Source organism: Prionailurus bengalensis, chromosome A1, assembly GCF_016509475.1.
Source record: "Prionailurus bengalensis isolate Pbe53 chromosome A1, Fcat_Pben_1.1_paternal_pri, whole genome shotgun sequence".
Taxonomy (NCBI): Eukaryota; Metazoa; Chordata; class Mammalia; order Carnivora; family Felidae; genus Prionailurus; species Prionailurus bengalensis.
In genome coordinates this window covers 173,403,255-173,420,991 of record NC_057343.1, presented here as the reverse complement: position 1 = coordinate 173,420,991, position 17,737 = coordinate 173,403,255, and the positions used below count along the sequence as shown (strand labels likewise).

General features: G+C 48.0%; 1 protein-coding gene across 2 annotated transcripts in view; it reads left to right on the top strand.

The window, feature by feature from the left end:
- Positions 1-16,980, top strand: part of MCC (MCC regulator of WNT signaling pathway) — a 429,487-nt gene extending 412,507 nt beyond the window's left edge. For both annotated transcript variants that reach the window (XM_043588824.1, XM_043588916.1), the window contains 2 exons: positions 12,675-12,797; positions 14,568-16,980. In XM_043588824.1, coding sequence (XP_043444759.1) covers positions 12,675-12,797; positions 14,568-14,748 — 304 coding nt within the window. In that variant the 3' untranslated portion in view covers positions 14,749-16,980. The remainder of the gene's footprint in view (positions 1-12,674; positions 12,798-14,567) is intronic.
- The last annotated feature ends 757 nt before the right edge of the window (positions 16,981-17,737 follow it).

Sequence of the window (17,737 nt, the reverse complement as noted above, 5' to 3'; positions counted from 1 at the left end):
TTAACTCTGTTTCCTCACACGTAAGTTCTTTTTAGAGTGGAGTTTTGCGACTCTCCGTCTGGGGTCACAAGCCCAACTTCTGGGCTTCCTGTTCTCCCGGCTGACAACAGCTGTCTGGCTGCATATGTGGCCCGACTGTCTGGTCCCCTCCTGTCCAGATGGCTGGCGCTTCCAGTTGGAGCACCTCAGAATCCCCTCCCTCCTTTTGTAGCAGCTTTTTTTCTCTGTGCATTTTGCGTTGTTTCCCTTTCCAATAAGGAAAAAAACCTGCCTTTCATTTTTTATGATTGCTCATGGTTTCTGGTATACAAAGAGCACTCCTTGCTTTCTTGACATGCATGAGGACTTTTAAAAAATGGGTTTCCCATCATTTCTGGGGACTTGGGGGTCAGAGGGGATGGCTACAGTAGACTTTCAGGCTGCTGTGCTGACCCAGCTGGGACTGTTTATGTTACAGTGTGGCCTCCAAGCATGGGGCGTGGGGGGGATGGAAGGCTGCCTTGTGGGGAACTTCACTACCCTCCTGATTTATTCACTATCCCGTTTCGTCTCCCCTTCCAAGCCTTAATGGCTCTGTTTTCACATTGCCAGCCCCTCTGGCCATGAGGTGAAACTGTAATTGCTTTGCTTGAGGCGGGAGGAGAAAAGCAGCCCAAGGAAAATGCCCACAACAAATCCTAATGACTTGACTGTGCCAGAAACATGGGATGCGAATCCACTCCCTGCTTCCAACTGGGAGCCATTTGGATATTGTATTCTCAATTTTTCACATCCCCCAAACCCCCAAGGCCTTTGCTGGCACAAGGAGGATGCAGGTTCTGCTGACTAAACAGAGAGAGACTTCATTTGTTCTGTCAGTCACGACAGGCTTCCAATCACCAGCCGAAAGTTGGTTAGCATGGATTTCTAATCAAGACCCAGATAGATGGAGCCAAGAAAGAACCCACAGGACTACAGGAAAAAGGAAAATAACGTCATTATGCTGTAAATATAGCTTAGGAACTGGAATAATCATTTCATGAGGGTATATAACGCGAATAACCTGAGAGCTGAGGTTTTGGGGGTGTTTTTATTTTTAAAAATCAAGTGGAAGCTCACATCTTCTTTGCAGCTCTTAAATCACTGCCGAACTAGTGGTGGAAGTTAGCTGAGGGAATCTGCCCTCTATTTTCAGCAATATCTCTCCCTTGGAAGAAGGATGGTTGCAAACAACAAAGTTGTGGGCCCAGGCATCCAGGCTGCACAGAGCGGGGGTAGAGAGGGGCTTGGGAGACGGGCTAAGCAGCGGTCTTTTTTTGAGGAGAAACCTCTCAGGAAGGTAGGTGCCTTGCTGGTTCTAGGTCACTGCCCCAGGCAAGTCTCCCTGCCAGCCACCTCGCTGGGTGTCAGCCTCCATCAGTCCTTCCCCACCCAACCTCCACCCTCTTGGGTCTTCTCCCAACCTTCTGTTTGGAATCAAACCAAGACTCCAGACAATCACACGTTGACTGTGTAACTCCCATCTGGTCTGATTTCGTTCCCTCCACTTGCACGAACATTCATTGTGCTTTACTGGCACCAGCATTACCATAAAACCCCATCTGGATGACCAGGTTTCCAGTCTTGCACAGAAGTTTTCTTATCAGGGCACCTTGTTTTTGCTGTGGTCCACACAAGCTGTGTGCCACGAAACCCTGCTTCCTCTCAGATCCCTCTCTTGCTCTTGTCCTAGTAAAATGGAAGTGAATGACCTTTCCACCGAAGAAGTGAACTGTAAAAATGCAGTCAAGAATGTATTTTCAGAAATGACTCTCTGTACTTACATGGTGTTTGCGTAGCCTGCCTTCGGGACCTGAGCACAGCTGAGAAGAGAGGCTGTTTCATCTCCATCATATTCTTGGGAGGCAGTGAGGAGCAGGCATTGCTCTCCATGTGATGGGGGTGGGCTGGGGACTAGCACAGCAAGGCTGAGTAGTTTCCCAAGGTCACACAGGGAGGCAGTGGGACATTTGTGTGCTTTTACCTTCTCTGCTGCCGCCCCCTCCCCTCCCCAGCCGTGTGCTGGCAGAAGTGCTAACAGATGAGTGTGAGCTGAGCTCACATGTATGGGCTCACTTGAAGACTCTGCCCACTGTAGTGTGCATGGTCTGGCCAGAGAGGAACATCTGTGCCCCTGGTACATGACTGTGCATCTGTCTAGCAGATGCTGAGGGCAAATGAAGTGCTGGGGTCCGGGGGGCAAACTTCCTCAAACGCACAGACCCTGGGTCCTGTTGGTTAAAAGGTAGGGATACGGTGCTCTTCAGTGCTAGATAACAAGAATGGGGCTTGTGACATGGTGACCACCTCAGACGATTGCCCCCAAGCAGGGCAAGACCCCACCTGGGGAGATCAGGACCTGGCTCCGGCTCCGACACAGCCACCTGCGGAAGCCGGCCACCCTGCTGGGGGCATCTAGTCCCAGGCCCCCGAGGGGCTCTGCTGATCCCTGTAGGGAACTGGAATCTACCACCTGTGCATGCACGTGTGCCAGATCATTCTGTAAAATGCCACCTAAATGTTTCATCCACACATGACCGTGGCCACTCTGTCCAGGGACCAGATGTGCCTGACTCATCAAGCAGAGATGCACCTAGACATCCTTTTCTCTCTCTGATGAGTAACGAGCCCACTGCAGTTTGGAGAAGAGCTGCATATCAGATCCCTGAGAGGAGACATCTAGGGCAGGTGGGCCCCACCTGAGTGGTGTGGTCATGAGACACCAGATCTGGGGGACCTGGATGTGTCCCAATTGGGAGTGGAGCTGGCAGGAAGGAGTGGATGCAGGAGGCAATGTCTCAGAGTTCATCGAGATGGAGCGGGAACCCCTCCTATTCTCTCTGGCCCGTGGGCCTGCCAGTGTGCATGCAAGGCAGGAGGCAAAGAATTCCAGATGACAGACCTCGACACACCTACCTGCAGGAGTGACACAAGAACCAGGAAAAGATGTTTGAAAGCAAGGTGGCCAGTCATTCAAACTGGAGTTGGTTGAGAATGGGAGAGCTGGCTGGAGAAGGGTGCTGTGCAGGAGCAGATCCGTGAGGAACGGGTCCAAGGAAGGAGACTCCGGAGCACGTGTGTGTGCTCGAGAATGCCGCAGCGGAGTTGGGCGGGGGTCTTTGGGCCTCACCAAGTGACTTTGTGAGATGCAAATCTGATGGTTACCCTGCATCAGCGTTCTGTTGCCATGTAACAAATCATCACAAGCTTAGTGGTTTAAGACCACACCCATTTATTAGCTCGTGTTGTGCGTGGGTCAGAAATACCAGGCACAGTATGACTGGCTACTCTCGCTTAGGGCCATGCTCTCATCTGAGGCTCTCGGGAAGAATCTGCTTCCAACTCCTGCCTGTTGGCAGGTCAGTTCTTTGTGGCTGTAGGGCTCACCTCTCATTTTCTTGCTGGTTGTTGGCCAGTGATAACTCGACTCCTAGAGGCCTCTGAAATACCTTCTGCACTTCCATTCTGAAAGTCAGCAAGGAGAACCTCCCCACTCATCAAATCCGTTTCCTGCTTTAAATCTTTTCCAGGAAGAGCCCGGCCCCTTTTGAGGGCTCACCTAATTAGGTCAGGTCTACCCAGAATAATCTTCTTATCTTAAAAGATCAGCTGTTTGGGGTCTTAATTACATCTGCAAAAATCTCTCACAGCAGCACCTAGGTTAGTTTTGATTGAATCACTGGTGTGTTGAAGGTGTGTCTATTCACGCCTGTGATCTTGGGGGCCATTTTAGAATTCTACCCAGTTCTCCTGGTGACTTAAAACCTTCCAGTGACTCACAGTCGTCGGTGTCCAAATTCCTTAGCCAGTGTGTGATCTGACCCCTGCCTGATTCTCCACCCTCACCTCCTATCATCTGTACCACCCCCCCACCCCGCCCCCACTGCCACCCTGAGTCACACCAGACCACTTATTCTCTGTTGTGCCTCTGGGACTTCACTCCTGCTGCTGCTCCTGCCCTCACATCACCTAACCCCACACCCCAAGCACTCAAGTCACTGTGCCTCTACCCTGTCTATAAAATGGGTCTGTTTTTTGTTTTTTTGGTTCCTGTGCCCTGAATTTGCTTCTATCACAGAACACATAATTGCTCTGCTTCTCATGTGCCTGGTTCCAACCTCCCCTCCCCCTGTTTCACCTGCCACCCCTTGCAGAAGGAGAGTCCCTTTTGGGCAGGGATCATGGCTTACTCACCCAGGTATATGACCTCAACTCGGATGCCTTTGTTCCTTCTAAATGGTCCCTAAATTCTCTCAGCCTCATTTCTCTCTGCTAGAGAGAAAATGCTAGAGCCTCAAAACACAGCATGTCCAGAGGCATCTGTGTGGCTCAGTCAGTTAAGTGTCCAACTCTTGATCTCAGCTCAGGTCATGATCTCAGTTTGTGAGATCGAGCCCTGTGTGGGGCTCTGCACTGACAGCATGGAGCCTGCTTGGGATTCTCTCTCCCTCTCTGTCCTTCCCTGGCTTGCACGTGCGTGCTCATGCTCTAACTAACCTAACAACAACAACAAAAGTATTAAAAAAAAAAAAAAAAAAAAAAAAAAAACCACGGCATGTCCAAAACAAATTGTAATCTGTTGGCTCCTGCACTTTGAAATTGGCCTCTTCTTCAGAATTCTTACTTATTACAAATTATATTTTTCTAATGATCCAGGCTTACAACTTTGAAGTTTCTCTCTCTACCTCCTGTTAGCATAGGTGGTTCTTTCCCTTAAAATCCTAGCCATTCCTGACCATTTGCATTGTCTTCTCCTGAGGTTAGCCCTCGACTCCTCAGGACTCTGGGAGTAGCATCCTGATTGGTCATTCTGCCGTTAGGCTCACCCTGCATTCTGCCACCAAACATGCCTTTGAGCAGCACACTTCTGATCAGGTTGCTCTGCAGACATCTTCAGTGTCTTGGCATCCGAGATCGTCTATGTATTAGCTTGCTAGCCCGTTTTCAGGTGTTTCTCCTGTACAGAGTCTGTAATCCAGGTTCATCTGGACAATCATCTTCCCGGGAGCATCCTCTTCACTTTATGCCCCTGTCTCTCTCAACCTGTGGACCCCACCTCTCATTCTCTCCAGTAGGACACTTACCTTCCTGAAGCTTTCCTGTCACCTCCACCGTGTACCTACCTGCTCTTCTCTACGCCCCCACAGGTGCTGACCAAGAGCCTTCTCAGTTCAAAGCCAAGTCCAAGTTGCAAAAATGTGCCCGGCTCTAGAAGTCTTCCAGACTTGTAGGAAGCACGTGTCCGTGAAAGGACAAAAGATGGCACCAGTTGACCTCTGTTATTAGCAGCTATGGATTAATAATGGCTTTGAGCCATACAAAGAGTAGAATAAATGAAGATGGAATTAGCTGTGGTCCTTTTTAGAGCAGGAGCCCCCGTGAGCAAAACAGCAGCAGAATCTTCACTATTTTGTCAGTAGGGCCACTATTTTAAACAGTGCTATTTTATTAAACTTGTATCTGCTGATTCTTCATATTTGGCTGATTTAGAATAGCAATCAGATAACAAAAGTTGTGCTTAGAATTCTGTAGATGCACGTGGATCTGCAGGATGTTAATGGGGTACAAAGTGCACCTGTGAGTTGATTAGCATGTAAATAACTTGCTGAGCCGGGGCCTCAAAGGGCATAGGTAAAAACCAATGTTCACCTCACACACACACACACACACACACACACACACACACCCGTGAGGTGGGCAGAGCTTGGGTAACTGACATTTCTTTTCATTTCTGTCGTCCCCTCTGTCCCCTCCACTCCCAGAGCCCAGACAGAAGGCCTTTCCCCAGATCTCCTAGAAGCAGAGTGCCTCGCAGCCGCAGGTAAAAGCAGTGGCCCGCCTGTGGACACATAGCTGCATTTCCTGGGCAAGAAACATGGTCACGGGAAAGTCTGGGCCAGAAAAGATGGTTATGCTCATCTTGCTGCTACTCCCAGCAAAATGTAGCCACGCTCCAACGTTAACACCTGCAGAGCGTCATTACCTGGGGCCACCTCATCCTCAGCGCCACAGGCATGGGCTCTTCTCTAGAGGTCTTTATCCCCCTGCCCCATGCCTCCCTTTGTGACCCACAGCGAGGTGCTGAAGAGCACAGGCTTGCACACAGACCGTGGGGCACATGCCAATTCCACGGGCATACTGGCAAGTCACTTAAGTGGGTCTCAAGTTCCTCATCTGAAAAACTAGAAGAGTACTAATAGCACTGACCGCCAAGGGTCGTTGTGAGAAGTAAATAACTCCATCTGTGTGAAGGACTTAGAGACTGCTGTTAGCGCTGCCTGGCTTTTCTCAAAGGTCAGTGCAGTTACAGACTCTGATGATGACCATGAGGGAAATAACTAGAGTGATGTGATACAGTCACTATGGAGATGGGTTTTTTTTAATTAAATACAGATTGCAATGCATAGTATGGAGGAAATGACAAGGTACTGTGACGGCATACCTCTGGGACGTATGTTTAGATGGGTAGGCAAGGTGGGCTTTCACAAAGAGGTGACATTTAAGCTGACATGAGAAAGAGGAAAGGTAGCCAAGTGGAAGAAGCACATGTCGAGCAGGGGGAACCTAGTACAGGGTTGTGTGGTGGGAAACAGCATAGTGTGTGCTGGGAACTGAGAGGATTCCAGGCTGCAAGGGGGAGGGTGATACCCAACACTGGGTAGGCAGAGGTCGGGTCAAGCAGGGCCTCTGAGATCAATGTGAGACCGCAGACTTGACTCTAAGTGCAGGTGGAAGGCACTGAAGGACAATAATATGATCTGATTTGTCCTATTAAAGAATTAGCCAGCGACTGTGTGAGGACCAGTCCAGAGGGTGCAGAAGTGAAGCAGAGACCCCAGTTAGGAGGTGCTCATAGTCGGCAGTGAGGGCAGCCTGGACCTCTAGGCGGTGGGGCAGAATTTTCACAAGGCTTGGTGGATGGGGATTGCCATTGAGTGGAGGTGGAGGACAAGGAAGGGGAGGAGTTGGGCTGATTCTAGACTGGTGACTGCAGCTGGGCTGTGTTACTCTCTGATGACAGGGCAGGAAGGGTGGATTGGAACGATGATCTGGAAGGTCCTGCTCCAGGCATGATAAATACATGCCTTTTGAGTAGAGATGTCAAATAGACAAGTCCAGAGATCCAAGGAAGGGCCTGGAAATAACAACTTGGAAGCTTCCAGCACGTAGGTCACTTTTAGGAACGTAAATGGGAATGGAGAGAGGCAAGTAAAGAAAGGGTAGGACGCAAAATACGGCCCAAGTCCTAAATACTCGGGGATTTCGAGTCGGGCAGTGAAAGAGGAGTCTGTGCGGAACAGGGAGGGACGGCTGGGACCACACGGTGGAAGGCCGAGTGGGCTCAGGGCTCCCGAGTGAAGGATGAAGGTGCGCGTGCACCAGGAAGAGGGGAAGGGGTAGGCAGCTGAGGTCCTGGGTGACCTGATGAGTAGTGGCAGTGGAGAGGAAGCCTGCTGGGGTTCACAAGTGGAAGGGGAGGGAGAGAGGAACCACATATGCAGACGATTCTCGCTATTGAGTAATTGTGTATAACGAGCAATTACCCAGAGATTGCAGGCCGTGTGGCTGTGTGGCTGCAGTTCCCCGCGGTTTGGTCTGATCGCAGCCTGTGCGGAAGGTCTCCTGATGGCCTCACAGCCTCTCGCCCTGTTGCTCCCCTGGCGTGCCCAGCACATTTGGGTTTGTGATTATAGTGCCCACCGGCCTTTTTGTTTTGGAGACAGCGTACCCCATCCCTGGTGGCTGGTGAGCCCTCCCCTCCTCCCGGGCACTGCGGCCCTCTCTGGACCACACATGTGCTGCCACTTACAGGTGCTCACGTTGAAAAGAAAAACCGCCCCTGGCTCTGTGGTGAGAGGCTCACAGGACCCTCGGGGAGCAGGAAGGACCATCGTTTTGGGTGGAGTGGGGGGCCCTTGACTGAAATGTGTGCGCAGGCAGGTGCCACAGGCTTGCACAGTGAGAATGCTACCAAAAAGAGAGACTTTTCACCTGGTGGGGGACGCTCGCATTCCTGAGTCAGGAAACCAGGAAGAAGGCAGGGATGATGATGTTCTGGGCATTCCAGAAAACACCGTATTGGAGGGGCAAAGGGAGCATGTCGTGTTTAATGTTTACTTTCTTTTCTGTGTGGAGCCAAGAAAGTGGTGTGTTAGCCTCATTATCTTATCTAGACACAGTATAAATTCTTTCTCGGCTAAAGGCCAAGAAAAATTTGAACCAGAAACTAGAGGGAACAGGACGTGAGTGATTGAGGTTCCAAAGTGACTGGAATAAGAACTTCCAGAAACCGAGGAAAGTGGTAGACTTAAGGAAAGTGTGCCCCACTGCGTGTCATATCGCATTCAGATCCAGAACCTTCTGAGACCGCGTGAAGTACATCATACATCTGGTGAGGAACACTTAGCCTTACCCATTTCGTAAATTTGCTTGGTAGTTAGAATCACCTGGGTGCTCTTGGGCCTCACCCCAAACCTACTGACATGGAATCCAGGGTGAGCCCTGGTGCTGTGCTGCAAGCACGTGTGCTGGTCCCCTGGTGACAGAACACAGGTCACAAATGGAAGTCACGTGGGCAATTTAAACTTTATTAGTAGCCACGTTTAAAACTTAAAAAAACAAAAGATGAAATTTCCTCTAGTAAAATGTTTAGCTCAATATATCCAAAATATGATTTTAACATATAATCAATATTTTTTTTCAATGTTTATTTTTTTTTTAATTTTTTTTAACGTTTTATTTATTTTTGAGACAGAGAGAGACAGAGCATGAATGGGGGAGGGGCAGAGAGAGAGGGAGTCATAGCATCTGAAGCAGGCTCCAGGCTCTGAGTGGTGAGCACAGAGCCCGATGCGGGGCTCAAACTCACGGACCGCGAGATCATGACCTGAGCTGAAGTCGGACGCCCAACCGACTGAGCCACCCAGGAGCCCCTCAATGTTTATTTTTAAGAGAGAGAGAGAGAGACACAGAATCCGAAGCAGGCTCCAGGCTCTGAGTTGTCAGCACAGAGCCCGACATGGGGCTTGAACTCACGAACCATGAGATCATGACCTGAGCCGAAGTTGGACGCTCAACTGACCAAGCCACCCAGGCACCCCAATATATTTTTTTTAAGTTTATTTAGAGACAGAATGCATGCACGTGCTTGAGCATGCAAGCAGGGGAGGGATAGGGAAACAGAGAATCCCAAGCAGGCTCACAGATCCCACGAACCATGGGATCATGACCTGAGCCGAAATCAAGACTTGGATGCTTAACCGACTGAGCCACCCAGGCACCCCGCAATATTTTAAAAGTTGTTGAAATATTTTATGTTTTTTCTTTTTTTTTCCACATCAAGTCCTGAAATTTTGGTGTGTGTTTACACTCGCAGCATATCTGGGTTTGGACCAGCCATGCTTCAGGTGCTCAGATGGCCGCGGTGGCTAGTGCTGCCGTACTGGTGGTGTGGATGTAGAGTTGTAGCTGGGGCGCAGGGGTGCAAGAGCACCTGGTGCTGGGGGTCACACAGACCAAGTTTGGCCACTCACCACTGACAAAATCCAAAGGCAGAGAGGTGAGTGGTAGTGACACAAGAAGGGAATTTACTTGAGTGAGGCCAACACCGGGAAGACGTGGACTGTTGGCTTAAATACTGCCTCCAAGTGCTGAAGATACTTCTAGGTTTATGTAGGGAAAATGTGGGACAGAGGTCAGCGGGTGCATGCAGGGTTTTGCTGGCTCAGGGTGGTCATTGCTTAAGGGGATAGTTTCGGTTCCCATCAGGGGATGCTTTGCCTGCACGTCTTTTGCCTGAGTTCAGAGATAAACTGAAAGAAAAACTTAATTGGAAAGTGCAGACTAAGGTCAAAATGGAGGTAAAGTCCTCTTTCATGGTCACTTCAAAGTGGTTTCGTATTTCAGTCGATGAGTGACACTTGGAACCATGACTCCTATGACAGGTGTCTGCCTCACTCAAATGAAAACAGGTAAAGTAACCCATGTTCTAGGTTTAGGTTTGAAATTTGGCCTCATCTTTGTATCAGTAAATAAATCAGCATCCTGGTTCTGTCCTGGAATCTGTACAAACAGGTGCACTCTCTTCTCCTTCCTGAGGCCCAGGGAAGGTCTTAGAGGCAACTCGCAGCTCCCAGTGTGCCCCTGCCCCTCAGTTGGGCAGGGCCTCTCCTCTGTCTTCCCAGTCCTGAAAAGCCTGCCAGGTCCGGAAAAATTCCCTCCGGTCCCCCAGGGGCCTGGGTATTGGGGCACAGGAGCCCTTTGTTTTGTGGTGAGCCTGGGATTTCCATATTCTCTAGGCTGGTGGGGCAGGGGTGTGGATGGAATTGGGGTGGGAAAGGGTATCGCTCTGGGCAGTTTTTTTGTTTTGAATTTATTGAGTTCATGGTGACATTTTAAATTCACTTCATGATTTTTTTTCCCCTTTACACTATTCATCAACTTTAGAACAAAAGACAAAAGAATCGGAACAGTAACAAAAAATGTAGGACAAATAACCCCCTCCCCATTCTTAATAGCCAGAAGGAAGGGGGAGAAATCTTTCCTGTTGTCCTCACATTGCCTCAACTGACAGAGGGCTGCCTGTCACCACCCTCCATGACACTTCTCACTTCTGCTAGAAAATTGTCCGCTCTCTGCATTACAGTAGTAAATGCAACCAGATCTGAGATCTCCTGGGGGCTGCTAGGGCCCCTAAGACACTCACATTCCTCAGGAATTGCTCTGCAGCCGCCCTGGCTCCAGTTCCCTTAGGGTGGGTGCGAGGATTCACTGAGTAGTCATCGGGACTTAGGGCTGGTTGTTAGGTTTCCTTTAAAAAGACCTTTCCCCTTCCATCCTCACAAAAGCAAGCCTAGATTTTTGTGTCGCAGTTCTTTCATTAGTGAGCTTGTCGGAAAGCCTGACTTGCGCTTAGAGTAACTGGAGGCAGAAACGTAAAAGATATTTGAAAAGCCAGGAAGGGCTAGCCCATCTGTGCACCCTCCCACAGCCCTCCTACAGGAAGCGTTACCACTGAGACTGGTTCTCACACACTTTACAAAAAGCATACAAAAAATTACAAAAACTTTAAGCAATGCAGAAGTGAGTAAAGTAGAACATGAGAGCCTTCAGTCACCCCTTCTGGGAGTTACCCGTTGTTGAGTGGTGGGTAGCTCTCTGGTCTGTTAAGAGTGTCTGGTCTGGTAGTTGTTAGAGTGTCTGAGCCGTTCCCGCTCAGATTTTTAGTTGTCTTTGCAAAACTGGCATCCAGTAGAACTTGTCCTTTTCACTTGACGATATATCAGATACCTTTCCATGCCAGTGCACGATGATCTGCATTTTTAACAAATAGTTGCAGGGCATTTCAATAGAACCAGTATACCTTAATGAACTTACCCAGTCCCCTGGTTGGTCCCCATTCTTAGCTGTTGTAACCAGTACTGAAGTGAGTCCAGCTGTAATCTCATGTGTCTTTAGGCACCTACATGTGCTGTAAGAATAATTCCTTGAAATCAGGTTGTCTACTCAAGGAGTATGTTCACTTTTTATTTTGCTACATGCTTCCAAATTGCCTTCCAGAACAGTTGTGCTCATGTACATTTGTTGTCCACTCATGCATCATTTTTAGAGGAATTTCTCCCGTAAATCCTGGTTTCTCATTATACTCCAAGGAATCTGATACCTTCAGTGAGTTGTTATGAAGCTATTTTAACAACTTTTGTCCCGGAGAAGCTGTCACCCAGGCATGGTGCTGGGTACCACCAGAGTATATTTGAGTAAGGTCTTTGCCACCTTAGAGCCTACATGCTAATGGGGGAACCTGGTGAGTGAATTCAAATAAAACAGATCAGATGGTGCTGCATGTGACACTTGGGACTATGTGGTAACACTGTGCCTCTTGAGGGAAGGTCTCATTAATGCTTCCCTGCCCAGGTCTCACGCTCTTGAAGCAATCACAGGAAGGCAATATGCACATTGGACACCAGAAACCTCCCATAACTGAACCCTAAGTCAATTACTTTGAGTTCCTCTAGCAGGAAAGAGCCCAAGGAACTTGAAACCATAGGGCAGGGAGTTTTCAAAGTGCAAATCTAATTTAAGTACTTTAAAGGGGGAACAAGGACCTTTAAAATGAGAATATTGATTTCCACTCCATCAGTACTGCTTTTTGTGTTTCTGCAAAAGTAGTACATGTTGATTTCACCTAGTAGGGACTTGTCCAGGGTAGGCAGCCCAGACCAGAGGTTTTGTACTCAAATCAGGGTGATTCAAGAGATGCTTCAGCACACTTGGAAAAGAGGAGTGCGGGCCCCAGATAAGGTTTTGTGGTCAAGCTGTACTTGTGGCTGAGCATTTGGTATGCCCAAGCAGAAACTTCTAGACTGGCTTACTTCCCATAGCTGGAAGGCTACAACCTCCCGCCTTATTCCTTTGTGACACAAGACGGAGAGCTGAGATCTCTAAGGGGCTCTTCTCATTAAAGAAAGCAGTGCTGAGATGTTCTGGTTCTGCTGAGCGGAAGGTGAACTCTTGAGCCCTCTAGTAACTTCCTCTTCGTAACTGCCTTTTGACTTCACAAGCTAAACCTTCCTCTCTGCCACCACTTGCAGGGTAATAGCCACCGCCCCCATCATGTCAAGTTACTCAAGGCGTGCTCTGTCTCTCCTTTGATACAGAGAAAAGAAGTTAAAGGCCAGAGTGCAAGAGCTGGTGAGCGCCTTGGAAAGACTCACCAAGAGCAGTGAAATCCGACACCAGCAATCAGCAGAGTTCGTGAATGACCTAAAGCGAGCCAACAGGTAAAATCTCCATTTGTGGATTCTCAAGGGTGCCTGGACTCCCACACCAGGAAGGGCAGGTCCATAATTACTGCAAACCAGTACTGGAATGAAAAGTCCTCACCTGCCCTCCCCCACTCCCCCAGCCTGGTCTTCCCTAGAGCATTACATAGTGTTATGTATGTTACATAGATGACTAAGAAATAGTAAAGGCCTGTCCTTGGGCCACATGTTTGGGAAATACAGCACACTGTGGTCCCCTTAACAATTAACACAGTAAAGGTTCTGAGAAGTCCTACAATGAAAAGATATGTTTGTGTTTAAGCCAACGTCTTCCAAACAAAATTGGCTACAGAACCTTTCTTGAGCAACATTTATTTTGTATTTATTTGTCTTAAGTAAACTCTGCCCCTGACGTGGGGCTTGAACTCACGACCCCAAGATGAAGATGCTCACTCTACCAACTGAGCCAGCCAGGCACCCCTATTTGAGCAACACTTTACAGAGCACTGCTCTAAGGCAGCAGTCTCAAACTTTTTGGGCTCAGGACCCCTTTATGTTCACAAAACTTGAGGAACTCAAAGAACTTTGTTTTCAAATTATTTATTGATAAATCTCACTTTAGAAACTAAAACCGAGACAAATGTCTGTAACTTTTTATTCATTTACGAGAAAATAAAATAAATTTACATATAATACAACTGGCACTTATTTAAAAAATAACTATTTTCCAAAAAGATAATTAGAAAAGTGGTACCGTTTTTACAATTTGGAAATCTAAGGTCTGGTTTAGGGGCGCCTGGGTGGCTCAGTTGGTTGAGCATCCGACTCTCGGTATCTGCTCAGGTCGTGATCTTACAGGTTGTCGAAGGAGTGCGTCCACGCTGTCAGCGCAGAGCCTGCTTTGGATTCTCTCTCCCTCCCTCTGCCCCTCCCCCCCCACCTGTTGCACACATGCGCGGTCTCTCAAAATAAACTGGTGTAATAGGACACACATCCATTTCTACAGGCAATATATTGTTTTGAAATAAATCCGGAATATCTAGCTTCACACAGATGTGTAGTTAGGAGGTAAAGGACCTCCAAGGCCTCTCCTGAGGGGGTTTTGGGAATCTCTGGGAGTCTGTTCTCAGACCACACTTGGAGGACCTCACTGTACGTGGAATGGACTGGGGTGCTATTTTGAACCAGAGAGGGTATTAGGACTTGCTCACCCCCTGTTCTCTTCCACCATGCTCTTTATAAGTTCTTTGTAAGAACTTTGTAAGTTCACAAAGGCTTATATTCCGTGTTTGGCTGGCAATGTTAGTTTATGGCCTCGTGCTCTGAATCCCACCAGCCCAAAGTGTAAAGAGAAGTCATCAGAGCCTCTGTGCCTGCCTCCTAGGTGAGGTCACTTAGACTGCAGGGCTTGAGGAACACTCTTGGTAGTTTACGCTCGACCATCTGTTGTAGGCAGCCGTGGAACAACAAAAAGATCCAGATTCACCGTTTGTATTTAAATGACAGATTTCTGGAATTCAGCTGCCTTTTCTGTTACTGATTTTGGATGTGGCTAGTCTGGGTTGTTGGTTTACATTCCTCCTAACAGATTAGGGAGAAGTCTCTAGCACGGAAACTAACTACAGTTAAGCCAACAGGTGAATGGCCATGAGCGCCGAACACCTGACTTCAGATTCCTACTTTAGAGACCGAGGGACCTCTCTCTGGACCTGGTTACCCAGCAGACAGTAGTGTGTGCCCCAACACTCCTCAAATAATTCTTCCTTCTCCTCCCCTCTCCTCCCACAGCAACTTGGTGGCTGCCTATGAGAAAGCAAAGAAGAAGCATCAGAACAAACTGAAGAAGTTGGAGTCTCAGATGATGGCCATGGTGGAGAGACACGAGACCCAAGTGAGGATGCTTAAGCAAAGAATAGCTCTGCTGGAGGAGGAAAACTCAAGGCCACACACGAATGAAACTTCACTTTAATCAGCACTTGGGCACCAAAGCTCCTTCCATGGAAGCTAAACTCTAGCAGTTCACCGGGGACAGAAGCACCCCGGAGGCAGAGCACCTGGTGGGAGAGTGACAAAAAGGAAGGTTGGCAGGTAGGTCAGCACCTGCATAGTGGAGTGCCATGGACTCATCAGCCCCAGGGGTGAGTGGCCTGGTGACACCGTGTAAACTATCCAGAGGCTCCCGCCCCTCCCCTTCCAGGCCCACGGACAGCCTGTAAATACCTGCTCTGTGCGCCATGCTCAGTAGGCCTTGCTTCTGCTCTCAGCCCCGGCAGTCACTCTCCCACCTGTTCTGGAGCTTGTGCATTGGTGGTACCCTCGGCATTTGTTTTACAAGACTGTCCATTCTTATCTTTGACATCCCATTTCTCCTCTTTCTTCTTCAGGGATAAATGCTGACAACACATGGGAGTGGGGAGGGGTTGTCTTCAGCCTCTAGAACTGATTTGCTTATTGCAACCAGGCCTTTGGTGTTCAAGTCCCACTACCAACCCCAAGACAGACGGTCGCTCAGAGGTGCTCTGGAAGGTAGATTATAGGGGGGTGGTGCATAGGCATCGCTTCTGGTCCCTGATACATTTGAAGTTACGGGGGAGCAACCCCAGGGCTATGCCTGACAGCTCTGTTTGGGAGAATGAGCACTTCTTTCACCTCTCACTGTGGATGTAGGGATGGGAAGGGCACCTTCTTTTGACTCTGGGATTTTCCCTCCCAGTGGAGCCTTATTAAAGCCAAGACTTAGAGCTGAGATAGTCCTATTGATACATATAGTGGAACTAAAATTTTACCAGGAGTTTCTTCAAGAGCAGAGGAGCATTAGTACTTTTGCCCACCCCAGGGCACCACATAATTGCTGTTCTGCGTGAATCAAACAAAGCTCATGCACAGGACGAGAAACATAGCTCTGGACCTCTCTTTCTCTAAAGGCAAGAGGCAGGACATGGAGTAGACTGAATGTTTTGCAGGCTGATACCACCTATTGAAGAGACTGCTACTGAACCACCAGTTCAACTTCACTTCTGCTGTTAGGAAGGGCAGGGGGTGAAGAAATGGTTGTTGAGACCTCCTTTTATCCTCCTAGAGAAATGGCGGTTAGTATACGGTACTTAGTCCTTAAACAGGTTAAATCTCAAGAAAAATGCTGACAGGGCTGGGCGGGGACCAAAGTACCTGAATTCTTTCAGGAAGGCCTCCACCATCTTAAATTCATTATTCCATTCCTGTCTTTCAGTTCTTCTGTAGTTACCCTACACTGACATTTTCAACCACCACTTGCCTTTCATTCTGTAGCACCTGAAGGTCCACCCAGTCTCCTGAGAACTGTATCCCAATGCCACAGTGCACGAAGTTTTGTTTATGACCAGGTCACATTACAGCCCCAATATCCGTGAGTTACTAAAGGTCTGTTTTCAGACAAGCTGAGTTCCTCAAGCCTTCTTTGCAATGGCGAAGGCCACTCCAGCCACCACCTTGGAGGGCAGGGCAGTTCTTTCCCAAAAGCGATCACCCTTCTTTCTCAGGCCAGCAGTGAAGCTGCCTGCCTTCAAACAAAACAAAACAAAAACCAGTGTAAGTCTGGAAGGACCAGCTTTTGGCTGCTTTGATCACTGTGAAAGTGCCCACTGGCTCCTGTTTCTGTTATGTATCTACTATTTAGCAAAGATGGTTCTTGTGATTTTTTTTCTTAATTTTTATGCGTGTGATAAAGTTTCATTTTGTCATAAGGAAAATTTTATGGCTAAAAAAGTATGTGCAAAAGGGGTTTAAAAGGCAAAATGCTGGTTTTCCCCATTTTTCCAGTCTGCCTAGGGGAAACGGCCTCCCCTTAGCCAACTGGGATGTCCAGGGTGGGAAACCACTCATGGCTCTTCTGTTGACTGAACAGGCATCAGAAGTTTTAATTTCACCAACACTGAAAGTAATAGCTGACACAGGAATAAAATCGTCTGCTGACCTCTACCATTCTTGGTCCAAGTTAAAAGAGAACTCACTCTTTTAGGTGAGTCATATAGGGTCATGTAACTCTTTCAGACTCGGGAGGTCTCAGCTCCTCCATTTTAAGCCCAGTATTACCCTACCTGGTCTCCTTTGAGTTTATCCTTCAGCATCATACTTTTTAATATGTGGTGACTAGATCCAAACTATTTCCCCAGAAAACTGTTACTTTTATAAAGGTGTGGAATAAAAAAGCAATTAAATAGTTGATTTCCTTTCCTTGTGTTTTTCAAATACTCCTTAAGACAAGATGCTGGTTGAAGGTGAACCAAGAGGCACTGATTTATTCTAATCATGAGTCCCACTAAAACCACATTGATTAAAAGTAAAAAAATTGCAGGTGCCTGAAAACCTGAGTTTTTCTTTCTAAATAGAAGCTGGTTTATTGACCTCTCCATAAAAGGTAAACAATGAAACAGATTTGACTTTCGTGTTTTTGTTTTCCGGCTTCCTCAGTGGTTACTCCTTTTAGGCAGTCACCTTCTCTGTTCAGAGTTCAGTCTCTGGCTCTCAGAGAAATAGGCACAGGAAGAAAGGATCCATCTCACAGTTCCTTAGGGTTGTATTTCCCACTGCCGAATTAAGGCAAAAATCAGGCAAAAGAGACTGCAGTCTGTGGCTGGAGCGGCATCCATGTGTGGGTCCGCCAACTGATCTGATGTTCTGCCAAACCCCATCTGCACCAGCTGCCAGAACTTCAATGGACTTGCAGGTGGGAAGATTCCTCTTTGAGACATACCAGAAGTTATTTATGATTAAGTATCTTGTGTGATCAGACAGGTGAGATTTCTCATGCCCTTCCTCCAGCTCATGCTCCAGTCCCAGCGGTACACACTAGATGTTTCATCACTGCCAATGCAGGTAATTAACTGTTTCATATTCGCTCTCATCTGCAAGCATGTCAAGTTCCTGAAGTTAATATCCATGTTGCCTGAAACTGGAATGTTCAGTTAATAAAAAAATTA